The sequence below is a fragment of the Vombatus ursinus genome, unplaced genomic scaffold (genome assembly GCF_900497805.2).
Source record: "Vombatus ursinus unplaced genomic scaffold, bare-nosed wombat genome assembly UNPS02011431.1, whole genome shotgun sequence".
NCBI classification, from domain to species: domain Eukaryota; kingdom Metazoa; phylum Chordata; class Mammalia; order Diprotodontia; family Vombatidae; genus Vombatus; species Vombatus ursinus.
The window spans coordinates 4550384-4568329 of NW_020951209.1; the positions used below are offsets into that span (position 1 = coordinate 4550384).

The 17946-nt window shown below is 38.5% G+C and overlaps 1 protein-coding gene across 1 annotated transcript in view; it reads left to right on the forward strand.

The window, feature by feature from the left end:
- The window catches only part of LOC114038898 (probable polypeptide N-acetylgalactosaminyltransferase 8), a 32665-nt gene extending 15102 nt beyond the window's left edge, over window positions 1-17563 (forward strand). The window contains exons 4-10 of the mRNA XM_027856411.1: window positions 86-283; window positions 907-1021; window positions 3222-3407; window positions 5135-5272; window positions 5852-5947; window positions 15624-15791; window positions 17332-17563. Coding sequence (XP_027712212.1) covers window positions 86-283; window positions 907-1021; window positions 3222-3407; window positions 5135-5272; window positions 5852-5947; window positions 15624-15791; window positions 17332-17487 — 1057 coding nt within the window. The 3' untranslated portion in view covers window positions 17488-17563. The remainder of the gene's footprint in view (window positions 1-85; window positions 284-906; window positions 1022-3221; window positions 3408-5134; window positions 5273-5851; window positions 5948-15623; window positions 15792-17331) is intronic.
- The last annotated feature ends 383 nt before the right edge of the window (window positions 17564-17946 follow it).

Consider the following 17946-nt stretch of genomic DNA (forward strand, 5'->3'; position numbering starts at 1 on the left):
TTGGACTCTACTGACATTTCTATATTTTCTCTCTGTCTCTCTGTCTCTCTGTCTCTCTCTCTCTCGCACTCACTCACTGTGTTAGGGCAGAACCCATCTTAGCTCGGATCCAGGAAGACCACACTGTGATTGTATCACCAATGTTGGATGGAATTTCTTATGATACCTTAAAAGTTATTCGATATTCAATATCTCCCATTGGTTTTGACTGGGAACTCTGGTGCCTCATTGATTATATGCCAATGGACTGGCATTTCCTGAATGATGACACTGCACCTGTGAAGTAAGTTTGGAAAGCTTGGAAAAGGAAAAACTGCACTCAGAAACTTGAATTCTTACAAATGGGAGGCAGAAATGATCAATTAGGGTTTTTTTCCCTTTCTCATCAGAATTTGCTTAGTATTAGAGACCCAATATAGCAAGCCCAATCTGAACAGAAAACCATTGGTTCTTCAGGTTACCAGGGGACTTCAGAGGTTTTGTAAAATCCATTCTTCTGACTTGAAACAGGACCTAAATGCTTCTGTTTTTTAAAAATTTTATTGATTTATTTTGGGGGGGGTTAAGCAAAAGTTTTTAAAGAGATTTTTGATTACTCCTACTACATGAGAAATCTCTCATAAAAGATTAGAACAAAGTAAAATATTTAACTAAAATTAATAACACAGTGACCTCCTTTGACAGTGAATGTAACATCTCGTATTTGTAGCACCTTCTCTCAGTTTTTTTAAATCAATTAAATTCTATTTTTAATGATCTCTGGAATGTCTCTTCAGGCTGAACCTTCCTTCCCAATTCTCCACATTTTTATGGTCCCATGTCTATTCCCTACTTCCATTCCCAAATCCAAACCTTTCTACTCCTCAGTAGAGGAGGTGGTGACTTCTCTGCTGTGTCTTCTTACAGGAGTCCTTCTATCATAGGCATCTTTGCTGCAAACAGGTTGTTTTTGAGAAAGACTGGGTCCCTGGATGCTGGAATGATGATCTACGGAGGAGAGAATGTGGAGCTGGCCCTGCGGGTAGATTTCTATTCCCTTTCCAGTTTAAGTGATGGGAATCATTGGGCAAGGTTGGACTCCTGTCCATGGTGAGGCTTAAATGCCCATGTTGCCAGGCCACTGGATAGAACTCTGGGAAACAGGCAGGACTTTTGGGGGGTGAAGTTTTCAGGGATTAGTGAAATCTAGCATTATAATCCCACGTGGTAGGGAGGGAGATGAGGTTTCTGACTTGTTCTTTTGTCTCTTCTCCCTGAAAGAAAAGTATAGGCCTCACAGTACTCCCTGAATATTTGTCTTCAAGTTATCTAAAGTCTAGGGTACTCCACTCTTGGTGTAGAGACCTTCAGCTAGAAAACACAAGTATGACAGCTTGCTTAAAATGATGATGATAATAATAGCCAATATTTATTCAGGTTTGTGAGGCGTTTTACACACACTATCTTATTTAAGTCTTACAACAATCCTATAAGGTGGACTCTAGGGATATTATTAACCCCATTTTACAGATGAGGAAACTGAGACTCAGAGAGGTTAAGTGATTTGCTTATAATCTCTCAACTAACTATCAGAGACAGTATTTGAAACCTAGCATGCTTTAATCTAAGTGCAAGAATCTAGCCATCATGTCATACTAGTAAAACAGAGAAAACTGGGGTGAATGGGAGCCAGGCTACATGTTGAGAGGTGTTGGTGGTATGACTTGCCAGTGAGGAAGTGAACAAGCTTTTATTGAGTTGTAACACAATCCAGTGTAGCATTTGAGTTTAACACTTTTTCCATACTTATCTAAACAAACACAAGACTGGGATATGATTTTGATAATACAGTAAATAAAAACTAAATAAAATGGATCTGAACAATAACATCTTTGCCAAGAAAACCCCAAATGGGGTCATGAAGAGTTGGATACAAGCAAATAACTGATCAACAACAATAAAAAGGATCTGATTTAACTTAGATTTTATATACCAACTGCCCCTCTCCCTTTAACTTCTGAGTCTTTGTCTCAATTCAATTTACATGAAGGATCTTTTTTTCTTCCTCTCTTGCCTAAGGGAAATATAGAGAAATCTACAGTCTATCATCTCTGCCTTCAGAAGACTGCAATATAATAAATAATATGACAAATATTTATTAAGCATGTACTATGTGGCAGACACTTTGCCAAGCTCTGGGGATACAAATAAGAAAAAAGAAATACTATCCTTGCCCTCAAGGAGCTTGCAATCTAATGGGGGAAGATCATACTCAAAAGGAAGCCAAAAGGAATGGGGTCCCAGAGAGTATCTGGAACAATGATAGTGGTGGAGTTGAAAAGCAATATGAAGAGATGTCTGGGATTCTTAGTCCTCAATCAAGAGAGGTTTTAGGAGGAGTTTTATGATCCATAGACCTCCTATCAGAAGAGCAGAAGCAACTGGGGGTACTCATGAGGCATAATTACTAAAGCTGAAGGAATCTCAATGATGAATTTCCTGGTGACAAGTTTATCATGTTGAGAGGCATGATGAAGATGGTGGAGTTGAAATCAAGCAGAGAAGCTGGACTGTTCTTAATGGTTCTATGGCCTTCTCTCTAGAACAAGAGTAAAACCCTAGGAATTTTGGCTTCTGGGGCAGATTCAAAGCAGAGGATCCTTTATTGAGTTCTGGTATAAATAGTCTAGTGCATACACAGAGTCTAGTACATAGTAGGCACTTGATAAATATTTACTGACTGACTGGTCAAGGTTGATGACCTCCAGAAGGAGAAATGCATCATAGACAGGGGACCTTGCATATGGGGGGAAATGGTGTTATGGGGGCATGGTCTCCAGAACAGGAATAATAGTTCAGAGGTCCATAGCATCAATAAAGCACTTCTCCCTTTTATCCTACCCAACCCTCAATCTTAGCACTATGGGAGAAAATTTTAGCTATGGCTCTGGACCCAGTCAAGATGTTTCCTATGTAATTTTCCTCAGAGTGCCTCTGTACTGTGGGAAGCAGGGAAGAGGGAAGCAGCAACTTCTCTTCTGAGCAATGAGAGAAAACTTTATGGAAAAGCTAGGATTTCAGAAACTTTATGAATAAAGAAGGTAGCTTTATAGACTCGAGGGGAAGAAGGTGGAAGTGGGATAACCAAATTTACATTTTTCAAAACTAATTCTAAAAGGTAGCCTGTGAGTCAATTGAATGGAATTTGGTGGCATGCATGTGTGGTTTTCTCTTGGATGCAGGTGTGGCAGTGTGGGGGGAAGATTGAAATCTTACCCTGCTCCCGGATTGCTCACCTAGAGCGAGCCACCAAGCCCTATGCCTCGAATCTGAAGTTATTCATGAAACGCAATGCTCTTCGTGTGGCTGAAGTCTGGATGGATGAATACAAATACACGGTCTACTTCTCTTGGAATGTGCCTCTGGAGGTAATCTGTCAAGGACCCCAAGCTCGACAAGGATAAGCAGAAGGGAAGGGGGAATAAAAGGACAAAGGGGGAGATGCAAACCCAACCGCAGGGTTACTAGTTAAGTTCCTTCCACCATTACCGCTTCCCCCCAACCCCAACTGTTGATCAATTTCATTGAAGCAGTTAAGGATTCTGTGTTCTGAGCATGATACAAAGAGCCATGACAAGCCATTTGGCAAGGATGGTTGTAGTCCAATCACATATTTCTGACAGTGAGAAACTCAGGTCGAAAAATATGGCACAGGGGCAGCATTTGTGTCTGAAGCTGTTACTAACATGAGTTATCCTATGCTTGGGTACACATATCACGTGTGACAACCTGCTAGCTAAGGTTTCTTCATAGAGAAAAGTAACATGCAGGGTACTAGGGAATGTAGATCCGTAGACAGAAGAGGAGACAATGGGATAAATGTGGAAGATAGATCCTGAAAGTGAGTGTGAAAAAAGATCAAAGAATTAGATGGGAACCATGTGATAGGTTAACATGTGTTTGGTGGTGATTGGGGTATGGGGGAGAATATTCATAATATAGTGTCTGGAAGGAGCTGGGCTTTGCTAGTCATTCCAAGGCATTAAACAGGAAAGAGATCCTTGGCTAGCCTGAGCAATTACTCATTTACTGTGATTTGAATGTGAGAATTCATCTCTTCATTTACCCTAGCATGCAATAGGATAATATGAAGATGTGAAAATCTCTTGTTTTCACCATATAATAATAGCTAGCATTTATCATGTGCTGGGGACTATACAGGTGCTTTACAAATATTATGTCATTTTATCCTCAAAACAACCCTGGGAGATAAGTGCTGTTAGTATCCCCATTTAGCAGTTGAGGAAACTAAGGCATATAGAGGTTAAATGATTTGCCTAGGGTCATACAACTTACTGTCTAAGGTGGGATTTGAAATCAGGGCTTTATGACTTCAGGCCCAGTGCTCTATCCACTGTACTACCCACCTCCCCCTACCTGCCCTCTCTACAAAGACATTCTATTTTACCTCTTTGTGATGTCAAAACAAGCTGAATTGACTTGGTAATGTTGCTGGATAAATATCTTAGGATTTTTAAAGTGTTTGGACAACATAGGTTTTAATCTTATTTTATCTTCCCATTTTCTTTCTCTGTGACCTGTTGGGAAGCAGTCTTTGCCATCAGTTGAGGATTGTTGTTTGTCCTATATTCTCAAAGAACACCATAACATCAAGGAAATGATGCCATGACGTGCAAGTGAATTGGATTTAAGTGAGGGAGGGCTGTGCAAAGTCACCAACCTCACTTGCTCCTCTGGAGCCAACTGGGTCCAGTGGTGAGATATGGATCAGGATAACTGGAGATAGCCCTAGATGCAGTGAGAGACCTTGACCTTTTTAAGCTAAGGTCTTTAACAGGACTCAATTTGACTGAGGCAATGCCCAGGAACTGTAGAGTTTAAAGAAGAGTTAAGGAAGTGTAGAATAACCTCCATGACGCATGTCCACTATGCTAAGTTGATGTGTATAGATTCCAGGGTTAAAGACTAGCCTATTAATCTGCCTCTCCCAGGAAAAGTGAAAAATATAAAGATTACCCAGAAGGCATGAGACACATACCCAGTTACCTTCTCAAGTGACTCAACCCAAAACAAAACAAGGAAATTATAGGTTCTGAGGTGTGTGAATATGAAAGAAAATTTGTCTTTTTTCCAGAACCATGGAATCAACTATGGAGATGTGTCTTCCAGAAAAAAGCTTCGAAAAAACCTTAAATGCAAAAGTTTAGACTGGCACCTCAAAAATGTTTACCCATCTCTGAATCCTATTCCCGACATTGTTGCCTATGGAGTGGTATGTACCATCCTCATTGCTGCCATGACACGAAAGCAGGTTCTATGGTCCCATAGTGTTGCATGTCCAAGAAACACCTATGACTTATTTCTGATATACCTGAAATTCTTTCTGACCAGGATTCTGTTTTGCATGAAATGTCATTTCCCAGGCCCCTTTTCCATAATGCTTCCCTAAGTTTCATCTCCTTATCTCATATCCCAAATGTCCTTCCCCTCACATGATCTCTAGATGCTTTTAAAAATTTCCCTTCCTTTCTCACCCTCTCTACCCACATCTATCTCAGCTCACCAGGCTATTCAAGAAAACTTAAACCTTCACATCTTCCCAGAACCAATTTTAGGGCCTAGAGCAGATGGCAGTATTGTCTTACAATGATATAGGGAATATTCAGCAGTATCACCATGAAGTTTTCACATATAATTAAATAATTGCTACCCAGGACACCAAATTTCTTTATTTTTAGCTGGCACTGATATTATGTTTACCAGTGTGAGAAGATAAACCTTGGGCAGAAATCATCTCTCTTCCTTTCTTAGTCTCCTTTAACAAGAAGTGCTGTGTGTTTTGCTTTAATAGCTGAAAAATTCTTTGAATGAAAACCTCTGTGTTGACCAAGGACCTCCCCAAGATGCCAATCCAGTCATGTTTTACTGCCATGGATCTGAAACACAGGTATCCTCATTGGATAGATATGTGATTATAAGACAAAGCCTGTTCTACCTCTACCTCTTGTAACCTTTATTCTCATTACCACAGAGGAAGATCTGGGAGATTGGGGAACCAAGAGGAGATATTCAGGGTGAAGCTAATACCTTTACAAAGCCCCTTCTCAGCTCCACTCAGACACCAGCCATGGCTGGAGGGTTCCCTTTCACATTCACAGTAGAGCAAGAGGGAAAAGAGGTGTGGGTAAGAGAGTGACTCAAAGGCTAGAGTAGAGAAGCCGAGGAGTATGATATAGACAAGCTGTAAGAGCTACCTGTTGAACCATGGACAGTGCTGGTATGCTATGGTCCATGGAATCATGAAGAGTTAGATATGACTGAATGACTGAAACTAAACAAGAAACTACTATGCTGGTACTTATATACATTATAAAGCACAAGAATAGAAATTAATATAGGAGGAGGTAAATATGAAATCATATTTGCATGAATAGGGAGCCACTATCATTCTACTGAGTGAAAATATTTGGCAGTAAATCAGACATGTGGGGAGAGTACACGTGAGGTGCCGAAAGAACTTGTCTAGCATAGGTGCCTTGAATTCATTAAGGATAGCTAGGTTCTATCTTTCTATCTCGTTACTTACATTGAGTTTCATTTCCTTGTTGGTAAGCAAAATTGGAGCTGAGTCATTTTGTTTTTTAAAAAAGTGGTATTTACATAGCACTTCAAGATTTACAAAACCTAACTTCTAGCTCTAAATCTAAGGTCCTATGAACAAAATAAGTTAAATATCATAGGTGTTATTTTCTCCATTCAGCAGATGAAGGGATTGAGTGTTTTCCAAGTGACTTGTCCTTGGCAAGGCATCCAGTAAATGTCTGAGGGAGCATTTTCAACCTATCTCCTTATGTCAATGATCTTTCCATTATACAATACCACCTACACTCTTTCCAGCATGTACTGCTATCATTAGTTCTAGCCCAAGCAGTGAGTCTTAGCCTTTGCTATATTTTCTAGTCCCCAAAATACATCTGAATACTCAATGGATCTATGTACAGATTTACAACCCAACTGTACCTTATCATCCAGTGAGATATTTGTCTGTGCCTTCCCACAAATCCACCACAGTCTACCTGCCAACATACTAGAACCTTCTTCTTCTAGGTCTTCTAACTATCAGTTCAATACTCAGGCTAGCCCTCTGTTATCCCTATCTCGTGAGAGGGATAATAGCTCCTCATTTCCTGGTTGATAACTTTTATACCACTTCGCAGTATATTGTCCTTGGAAATATATTGCAATCTATTTGCAGCCTATATGTTGTAACATATTGGCTTTTTGGGTCACTCTCAATATAAATTCTTCAAAGATTGTGCTTTTCTATGATTTTCTGCCATATAACAAGAGAAGAATGTGATTGCTAAAAAGATGAGTCAGAGACAGCTTGGGATTACTGAAAGCCCCATGCAACCTCCCAACTATAATCTTGTCTACTCTCTCCCCTGTATTCAATTCAGGCCCCATTTCACTGTTCATCTGCAAGGTCTGCATTAATGTGTGAGCTCTATAGTCAGTGGTTGTTTGTCCTTTGTTTTTGAAGAGACCTGATGACGTCATGGGGTGATGTCTTGACTTGTGTGTGAATTGGATTTAAGTGAGAAAGAGTTGCACAAAGTCATCAACTGAGTCATTGAAGTTCAGTCAGGACAACTGGGGATGGCCCAGGATGCAGTGGAGGCACCATGGTGCCTTCAATGTCTGACCAAACTTTGAACACTCCACGGACCCTGCCTTAGCCGCCTTCATGGCCATTGGAACAAATTGTTTTCATCTGCCCATTCTTCTGGGGAAAGTCTTCACAAGCTTGGGGTAGACACCCTTCCCCCCCTCCTTAACTCAGTGCTGGGTTTGAGGTCTGTTGGTTACTCTCAACATGATTTAGCCTGTCTGCTGAGATGATTTTACCAGGGTGTGGCCATGGTGCATGCTACAGCTTCTTGGAGCCACAGGTGAGAGTTGGGGGACAGGTGGACACCAAAAGTAGATGGGGAGCCCTGAAAGGGCTTGGCAAGCCCTCACTCCAGAGGTGCTAGTTGTCTCTGAACACCCCATACACCCTATAGTCAGAATATTTACTTGCATAGCTTAACCAGGTCAATGGCCATTTTCCACCCATTTTCGATCCATAGATTGTCTAGATTAATGTCTTTTTTCAGGATAGCAGCATGACACAGTAAATAGAGCATCAGACTTGGAATCAGGGAGACCTAGGTTTATTAGACACTTACTTGTGCTATGTGGGCAAATTGTTTTAAGCTGAACCTCAATTTTCTCATCTGTAAAATAAGGGAGTTGGACTCAATATCCTCTAAAGTCACTTCCAGCTCTAAATCAATGGTCCTATTCAAGGTACATATATCCCCTATATCCCTAGTGTTTGGCACTGTATTTATTAGGTACTTAATAAATGCTTGTTATTGCTTGATATCTCCTTAATAGAATTGTAATCCCCTTAAGTTAAGGACTATCTCACTTTTACATTTCTGCACCTAGTATAGTGCCTGATATGTAGATATATATATATATATATATATATACATAAATACACACACACATATATATAGTATATATGTATATATACACACTTTTACAAAATGTTTTATTGATATCTTTTATTTTTTACATCACTAAAGTTTCTCTCAGATATCCTTCCCAACTCACAAAGAACTGCCCCATGTAACAAATAGTATTCTTAAAAACTAAATAAAAAGAGAAAAAGAAGAGGAAAAAATCTGCATAACTGAACAACACATTGAAAAAGTCTGAAAGTATATGAAAAGCACAACACTTGTGGACCTCCTATCTCAGCAAAGGAGTAAATTGGGAATATCTTCTTCTAGTTCTTCTTTTGAGTCATGCTTGTTTTTTTACAATTTTACAACATTCACTTTTGATGTTTTCTGTAGTTCTTTCCATTTACACTGTTAGTTATATATATTGTTTTCTTTGCTCTGCTTAATTGCCCTCTGCATTATTTCATGTAGATTTTTCCACGTTTGCCTCAATGCATGACATTCATCATTTCTTACATATTCCATTATATTCACGAAACAGAATTTTTTAACCATTCCCTAATTGATAGGCAACTACTTTATTTCTAACTCTCTCATAAAAAATACAGCTATAAATATTTTAGTATATCTGGGGACTTAATTCTCATTAGTGATCTCTTTGGAGAATAACCAAGTATTGGAATCTCTAGAGCAAAGGGCTTGGACATTTTTATTACTTTATTTGCATAATTCCAAGTTATTTTCCAAAATGGCTGTGCTTCACCAAAAATGCATCTTCCCACAATTTCTCCAACATTAACTATATATTCTTAATGGGTGTTTATTGATTAATTCATGCAATCATAATTACATTATCACAACTAGGAGGACCTAGAGGACTTAACCACAGAGAATCTTTCTACCCAAACTGCACAAGATAGTTAATTATGTTGTGCCTCACTTGATATTGATCATTAGATAATCATTGAACAAAATTATTTCCATAGTTGCACCTATCAAGCAATCTTTTGTGATCTCATGCTATTCATGTTAGTCATTTGTAGTAGGAGACTCTTCAAGGTCCTGTTTTGCTCCACAAAGTGAAATACTTGTTTATAATCAACAAATAATAAGTTATTAATCTAGGGTCAGGTATTCTCTGTACTTTTCAATCAGTTGTGTAAGCAAAAATGAGATCTGCTGTAGAAAATGTGTTCTGAAAACCTATCCCTTTCTAATATTTTTATCAGATGCCCTAGATGCAGTGATAGTTCATTCTCTTAAAACTTTATGGAAATGATATGCCCTTTCAACTGTCTTGTTTTGATAATAATTTCCATAATTTCTCCAATTGTGTGCTATTTTCTCTTCTAGGTATCTTAAAAGTTAATTTCTTAGTGATGTCAGAAGTGTATCTTCTCCAGAATACAACTATTTTGTGTGTACTTGGTCTGTTCTTCTCTTTCTGATGTATGGGATTGGGAGGATAGTGGTGCCTTCAATAGTAAGAGTGAAGTTTGGAAGGAGGACACAAAAGGGGGGAAGATAATGAGAACGGTTTTGGACATATTGAGTTTAAGATGTCTATGGGACATCCATTTCCATTGCTGCTTAATTTATATTATAAATTGCTGTTCTTCATCATCGGGTTTCTCTGCTTATCAGGAGTGGTGGGAAGGGTCAAGTGTTTGCTAACTGGCATGAATTCTGAGATTTTTGCAACCTTCTTCCTATAATAACTGCTTAATCAGTTAAACTATTTGTAGTAAAAATGGTGATGATGTCAATACCTTTTCTCTATTTCTCATTTTACAGCACCAATATATTTTTGAATAGTAAGTAGATCTAATAGGAGTTATTTTAATTACACTTAATATCTTCTTATTCTTGTCTTTCTAGTTTGGTAGTGACTTTGATCATTGATTTAACAAATTGATGGCTTGACTGCACACAAACAGTTGATTCTGAAATGACTTCCGCATTAATAACCAGTCTTTAAGTCCCAAAAGTCTAAGTAACATTTTAAATACTTAAAAGAGAACTAAGACATTTGAGACATCCTATATAGTTAATTAGGATGTAGATTTAGGAAGATGGCTGATTGAGTAATTGTGTTTAAGTCCAGCTCCCAATCATCACATAAAAACAGAAAAAAAAATTTTCCAAATAAAGCAAAAGAACAACAAAAAAGGTAAAAGGAAAGAATCACTAGAAAAAAAATCCTGAGGAAAAATTAGCCATAAATCCAACGAAATCAGCATCCTGTCCCCCTGAAAAAAATATGAATACACAATTTAAAAGAATCAAAGAAGAAATCTCCGGAAGCTAAAAATACTTCAGCAGCTACAACTGTATCCCCAGAAATAAAATAGGGACAACAGCAAGACTGCCAGCCTCAGAATGAAGAAGACCTGGCCTCAAGCACTATGTCTAACACAAACTGGCCCTGTGATTCTGAAGGAACTTTTTACCTTCCTATGCTTGGGCAACTCATTAAGATTGTAAATTTCATTGCAAATGTCAACTTATATTAGTAAAAGGAATTTCCTCAGCAGGAGATCCTTATACCTATGAAATCAAAAGTTTGGTCCAAAAACAAAGTAAAATAAAACTGAAAGTACTTGAAAAATTTAATAAAGAAAGATATAATTGAAATTGGAGCTCTTAAAGAATATCTTAAGAAATACGTTGATGGCTTAGAACAGAAAGCAGAGAATTTTAATAAAGCAGTAGATACCCTGAAAAAGATAATGGTAGAAACATTGGTAGAAATTGGTAGAAAATGGTAGAGCTTGTTGTGGTGGTGGAGAGGAAACACCTCACCCCTTATCATAGCACCTTGGAAGAACTGACACTTTTCAGGTCCCTAGAAGTGTCTCTGAAAACAGCTGTACAAACCCCCGAAGCTTGGGACGGTATTCTCCACATTGGAAACAGACTCTTACCTTAACGAAGAGTTTAAAACTCAAGTAATTTGTTGGGATCATTAGCAAACAGCGCAAAAAGAGTCAGACTATATTATCTTTGGTGACAAAGAAGATCAAAACATATAACCAGAAGAAGACAACAAAGTCAAAGCTCCTACATCCAAAACTTCCAAGAAAAATATGAATCAGTCCCAGGCCTTGGAAGAGCTCAAAAGGGATTTTGAGAAGCAAGTAAGAGAAGTAGAGGAAAAACTGGGAAGAGAAATGAGAGTGATGCAAGAAAATCATGAAAAGCAAGTTAACAGCTTGCTAAAGGAGACCCAAAAAATACTGAAGAAAATAACACCTTAAAAAATAGCCTAACCCAAATGGCAAAAGAGGTCCAAAAAGCCAATGAGGAGAAGAATGCCCTAAAAAGCAAAATTGGCCAAATGGAAAAGGAAGTCCAAAAGATTACTGAAGAAAATACTTCCTTAAAAATTAGAATAGAGCAATTAGAAGCTAGTGACTTTATGAGAAATCAAGACACTGTAAAACAAATCCAAAAGAATGAAAAATTAGAAAACAATGTGAAATATCTCATTGGAAAAACAACTGACCTGGAAAATTGATCCAGGAGAGATAATTTAAAAATTATTGGACTACCTGAAAGCCATGATCAAAAAAAGAGCCTAGACATCATATTTCAAGAAACGATCAAGGAAAACTACCCTGATATTTTAGAACCAGAGGGCAAAATAGAAATTGAAAGAATCCACCGATCTCCTCCTGAAAGAGATCCCCAAAGGAAAACTCCTAGGAATATTGTAGCCAAATTCCAGAGCTCCCAGGTCAAGGAGAAAATATTACAAGCAGCCAGAAAGAAACAATTCAAGTATTGTGGAAACACAATCAGGATAACACAAGATTTAACAGTTTCTACATTAAGGGACCACAAGGCATGGAATATAATATTCTGGAGACCAAAGAAGAGAGGATTACAACCAAGAATCACCTACTCAGCAAAACTGAGTATAATTCTTCAGGGGAAAGAGTGGTCATTCAGTGAAATAGAGGACTTTCAAGCATTCTTAATGAAAAGACCAGAGCTAAATAGAAAATTTGACTTTCCAGTACAAGACTCAAGTGGAATATGAAGAGGTAAACAGGAAAGAGAGATCATAAGAAACTTATTAAGGTTGAACTATTTACATTCCTGCATGGAAAGATGATATTTGTAACTCATGAGACCTTTGTCAGTGTTAGGGTAGTTGGAGGGAAAAAATTATATGTATGTATAGATAGATAGATAGATAGATAGATAGATAGATAGATAGAGAGCACAGGGAGAGTTGAAGATGAAAGGGTCATATCTGGAGCATAAAATTAAGGGGTGAGAGGGGATTATACTAGGAGAAGGAGAAAGGGAAAGGTAGAACGGGGTAAATTTTCTCACAAAAAAAAAAACCCAGAAAAGAAAAGGCTCTTACAGTGGAGGGGAAAAGGAGGAAGGTGAGAGGGAATGAGTGAATCTTATTCTCATAGGATTTGACTTGAGGAGGGAATGACATACACACTCAATTGGGTATAGAAATCTGTCTTACCCTACAGGAAAATAGGAGGGGAAGGAGACAAGAGAGTAGGGGGATGATAGAGAGGAGGGCAAATTGGGAAAGGGGGTAATCAGAAGCAAATACTTCTGAGGAGGGACAGGGTCAAAAGAAAGAATAGAATAAGGGGGGGGGGGCGGGATAGGATTAAGGGAAATAGAGTTAGTTTTTCACAGCATGTCTACTATGGAAGTGTTTTGCATAACTGCACATGTATAGCTTGCCTTTCCAATGAGGGTGGGTGGGGAGGGAGGAAAGGAGAAAATTTGGAGCCCAAAGTTTTAAAAATACATGTTTAAAAAAATGTTTTTACATGCAACTGGGAAATAAGAAATACAGGAAATGAGGTACAGAAATTTACCTTGCCCTACAGGAAAATAGAAGGGGAAGCAGGGGAGAGATAGCAGGGAAAATAGACTAGGGGAAGGGGTATTCAGAATGCATGCCATCTTGGGGTGGGGGGAGGGGTGAAATGGGGTGAAAATTTGGAACTCAAAATCTTGTGGAAGTAAATGTTGAAAACTAAAAAGAAAAAAAAATGAAAAGAAAAAAAGAAATGTACAATCTTTGCATATCTTTTACTTAATTCTGATTCTTAATGTAACAAGAGGGTAGGCCAATGAGGGCCCAATCTTTAGAGCATGCTCTATCTGTTGCTCTATCTATATGGAGGCTGAGTGAGACTGCTTCTGAAAATACAAGACTAAGGGTACCTTTCCTTTCTTGATTCAGAGCATGTGCAGATAATTACTAACTGTTTCCTGATTTACTGTATAATGGGGGAAAAAACCTTTTAATTTGCTGCTGAGCTGGATTTGAGAGTGCATACAAAAGTCTAGAATAAACAAAATTTCTCTCTTCCTTTGTGGTGATCTAGGCAAAAACTGATGTAAGCAACTGGGTAGGAAGAGGGGTCACCATGTAGCCATGGATACATGACACTACTATTTCTTCCATCTCTGTAGGAGATCCATCATTAAATGGAACCAAGTCACTACCCTGTAGGCTTTGAAAGATCAGAAGAACTATCAGAGGCAAAGTAACAGAAGTTAGTTACAGAATCTATTGGCAGCTGTCAAACTTGGTGAGGTTCTTTCCCTGAGGAGTGCCTCATTTCACATAGCCCAGAAGTGAATTGATCCAGCAGCTAAAACATGTTCCTAAAAATAAGAGTGATACTTCTATCAATTATACTGCATCTGGAAGTGAACTTTGTGGGGACTTTGAGAAGGGAAAAAAGAATTCCCCAGGCCAGGGGAATCCCAAGTGTCTCCCAAGTTGGAAGAGTGGAATATTTTAGAACCCCTTTAAATTTGGGTCCTCTTTCTCCAAACCAAATAGGTATGTAGGGGATAGAATGTGCTACAAGATGACTACAAGCCATCAGTAAGGCTAGCCCCAGAAGTGATCTTGTATTTTTCAACCACCACTTTGTCTGAGCCCACATTCCCAAGGAACTAAGTGGGTGTGAAGAAGGCAGAATGCTCCCACTTTGGAAGGTCTTTGTACTTTAATTCTTGCTATGTCTTTTTTGTTAAACATCCCTTCATAAAAGCTAATTGATATTGGGGAGATGTTAACTGGTTGTTTGATATTGGAGGGAAACATAGCTGATGGGGACCTGTGAGTGACAGTATTAGGCAAAAAACCTTGAGATTACCCTAGATAGAAGGAACAGTCTGTCCTTAGGGTCTGCCTGGCTAGTTCAAGTGGGGATTGAGAGCTTGAGCCCAGAGCTCATGTGTTACATTTATTTTCTGACATAAACTTTCCACCACTCTCCCCTTTTCCTACCTCTGTGCTGAAGACAGTATCAATGAGTATGATGACTTATTTTAGAGCAACTTGTCAAGTTATTTGTAGAATTGTTCTACCCTATCATGCTTTGGGTGTGTGTAAACTGTATCTCCCTAGTAGTCTGTTTTGAATTTGTTTTATCATGAATTCTGTAAGCGGAGGTGACCAAGAGTTCCATCAAATTCTTTGTTTCTTCTGGATTGATATGGTTCAGCTGCTTTAGTAGAGTTTTGGTTATTGGACAAAGAGCTTATATACAGAATGCCAATTGATAAATTAATGTTTATAAAGGGTCTAAAAAATATGCCCCTTTCTTGTCATTCTGATACTATCATTATGAAGGGGAAATAAGCCCCGCAGGAAAGAGGGCTGTTCTGTATTTTTTCTTTGTTTCATGGATTGTCAGAGTCAAAGAATTTATCACCTAGTAACAAGCCTATCAGTAACATGCCTCTCCATGGTACTACTGCAGTGGTTCTCAGACTACAGGACCATCTTGCTGGGACGATACCTAAAATTGTGGTAGAATCTTCTGGAGCTTATGCTCTATTGTCATAGCCTTCAAGAATTCTATGCCACAATAAGGAAGTAGAATAGGACTTTTGTGGCATGTCTCAGCATAGCTAAATTCCTTTGTTGATTATCTTGTGCATTTAGAAATTCATGACTCATACTGGTATTTAGCAATTTTGACACAATGGAGGGAGAAAAATAGGTTTGGAGCTCTGAGAGAGAAATGGTCTATGAGCTTTGTCTGGAATGGAATTGTGTCATTGAGAACTCTATCTCTGACAGGTCCTTCTGCTCCTATTTAGATTTTATTTTATTCTCTGACTGGACAGCTGTATCTGGGGAGGATGTATGATAAATGGCGTGCTTATTTCCGATGCCTGGTGGACCTTGGAGAAGGGGAAACGCCAAAATTACTGTCATGCTCTGAAGCAGCTGAAAATGGGATGCATGTATTTTGGGATTTTAAACAGGTGAGTTTCAACTATTGAGATTTTTTGCTGATTCATTTTTGTGAATGTCAGGTTTAGGAGTTTAGACTTAGTATGATAAGACTAAACTCCCCTTTTGACATTTTGAAAGTGGTGCTCCAGGAAGATTTAGTGGTGGTGACGTGAAATATGCGTTGGAAAGCTCAGACAATCAGAAGGCAATAATCTAGCCACAAAGTGGCAATTGTAGCTCAGGTATACAAAAACCCTTTCAGGTTTACAAAGTACTTTCTTCACAATAAAATCTTGTGAGAGTGGTAGAGAAAATGTTATTGCCTCCATTTTGTAGATATGGAATCTGAGGTTCAGAAAGGTCATGTAACTTATTCAAGATCACACTGCTCACAAGGGGCAGAACTCACATTTGAACTCAGGTCTTCTGATTCCAAAATCATTGTCTTAAAACTACACCTTAGACTGTCTCTAAAGGAAAACAATGAGATTGTCAGCAAGTGGATTAGTTAGACTTGAAGTCAGAAAGATTTGGCTAAACTTGCTTTAATGCATACACTGACTATATAGCCATGAACAGGTCACCTAGTTCTTCTGAATCGCAGTTTACTTATCTGTAAAATGGGGATAAGGAGACAAAACAAAGGATAATATCTACCTCACAAGGTTATTGTAAAGCTTAAGTGGTATAATATATGTAAATCACTTTGCAAACATTAAAGGATTTGGGGAGAAATAGGAAGAAAGAAATGATGACGAAAAATATTTTGAAGGCAAAATCCTATTGAGCTAGATTGCTAGCCAGAGATCCAAAATCCAAAGAGAGGAGTTAGGATCAGTTGGTCAGATATAAAGGGAAAAAAAGGATTTCATTTGAATCAGCAGATCAAAAAAGCACTCGAAGGCAAGTGACCCTGACAGTACCCACAACCCCAGTCACAGTCATGTTTTAATGAGGATGGGGGTAAAGTTGGGGGTGGAAAGAGATCATTGGCCTTAATCCTATCTATGAACGTCAAAGAGGCATGTTCGAACCCAACTTTGATGCAATCTGTCTGCCTTCATTTCCCTCTGCATTCTTAGAGAAGGAGATGTGCTTTCAAAAATTTAAAGTTGGCTCCCCTGTGCTCTCAGTCTCATCTTATCCTGATTTCTGAGTGATCTGCTTCTCAGACTCATTCTCTCCTCTGATAACTTTAATCACTCCCTCTCTTCTGACTCTTTCTCTTCAGTCTTTATATATGTTCATCTCTATTAGCCACCCTTTCCAACAACCAAGTGAGTCTCTCCTTCCTTTCATTGACAAACTTCTCAAATGAATAACTTAGCCTGCTTCCTCTATCTCCTAATAATCAGCAACTTGTTCACCTCCCTTCTTTTGCCTAGCACCCTACTGAAATTTCTCTGTAAGATCATCAATGATCTCCTTTTAGCCAAATTGAAATGGGCTTCTGCATAAGAAAAAGCAAAAAGATCAACCATTGGGTAGGAAAAATGGGGTGTGGGGCAGGAAGAAGACTGGGCAGTCAGGGTATTTCAATCATAATGCCTATGTTCTTTTTCTATCCAGGGGGAAGCTATCATCAACAGAAACACCAAGAGGTGCATGGAGATCAAGGAGGGCCCTTCAGAATCCTATATCATAGTCTTCCAGCAGTGTACTGGGCAATCATGGAACATTCAACATATTGTCAGAAAGCAGGGGATCCCAGAAGCCTTTGGTTAACATTAAGATGGGACCTCTGAAGCAAGAGTGAGAGACATGTCCAATCAATGCTAAATTATCTGTTGGATTGAACTGATATAGTGGTGTTTGGTTTTTTTTTTTTTTGGCCTATACTTCATTTTCTTTCAACAGGAAAGCATGTACTAAATCCAAAGCTTATCTGTTATTTAAAGTTTATTTACATTTATATTTAACTAGTTCAGATGCCAGCTAGATAAAAAAGTGATTGATCATAAATGTTTCAGTATGCATCTTTCACTATTTATAAGCAGAGAGCATTTAAACAGTGAAGGACAGTGGCAGGAAGGCAATGGAAAGAGAAAGAGACAGTGGTTCTGACCCTCTGTTTATTTAAAATTTTCAAAACTCCAACCTGAGTGGGGGCTCCTGAGCAAGATGAGAGAGAATATTTTTGATATCGATTTCTTTTCTATTTTATATAAATATTCCAAAACAAGG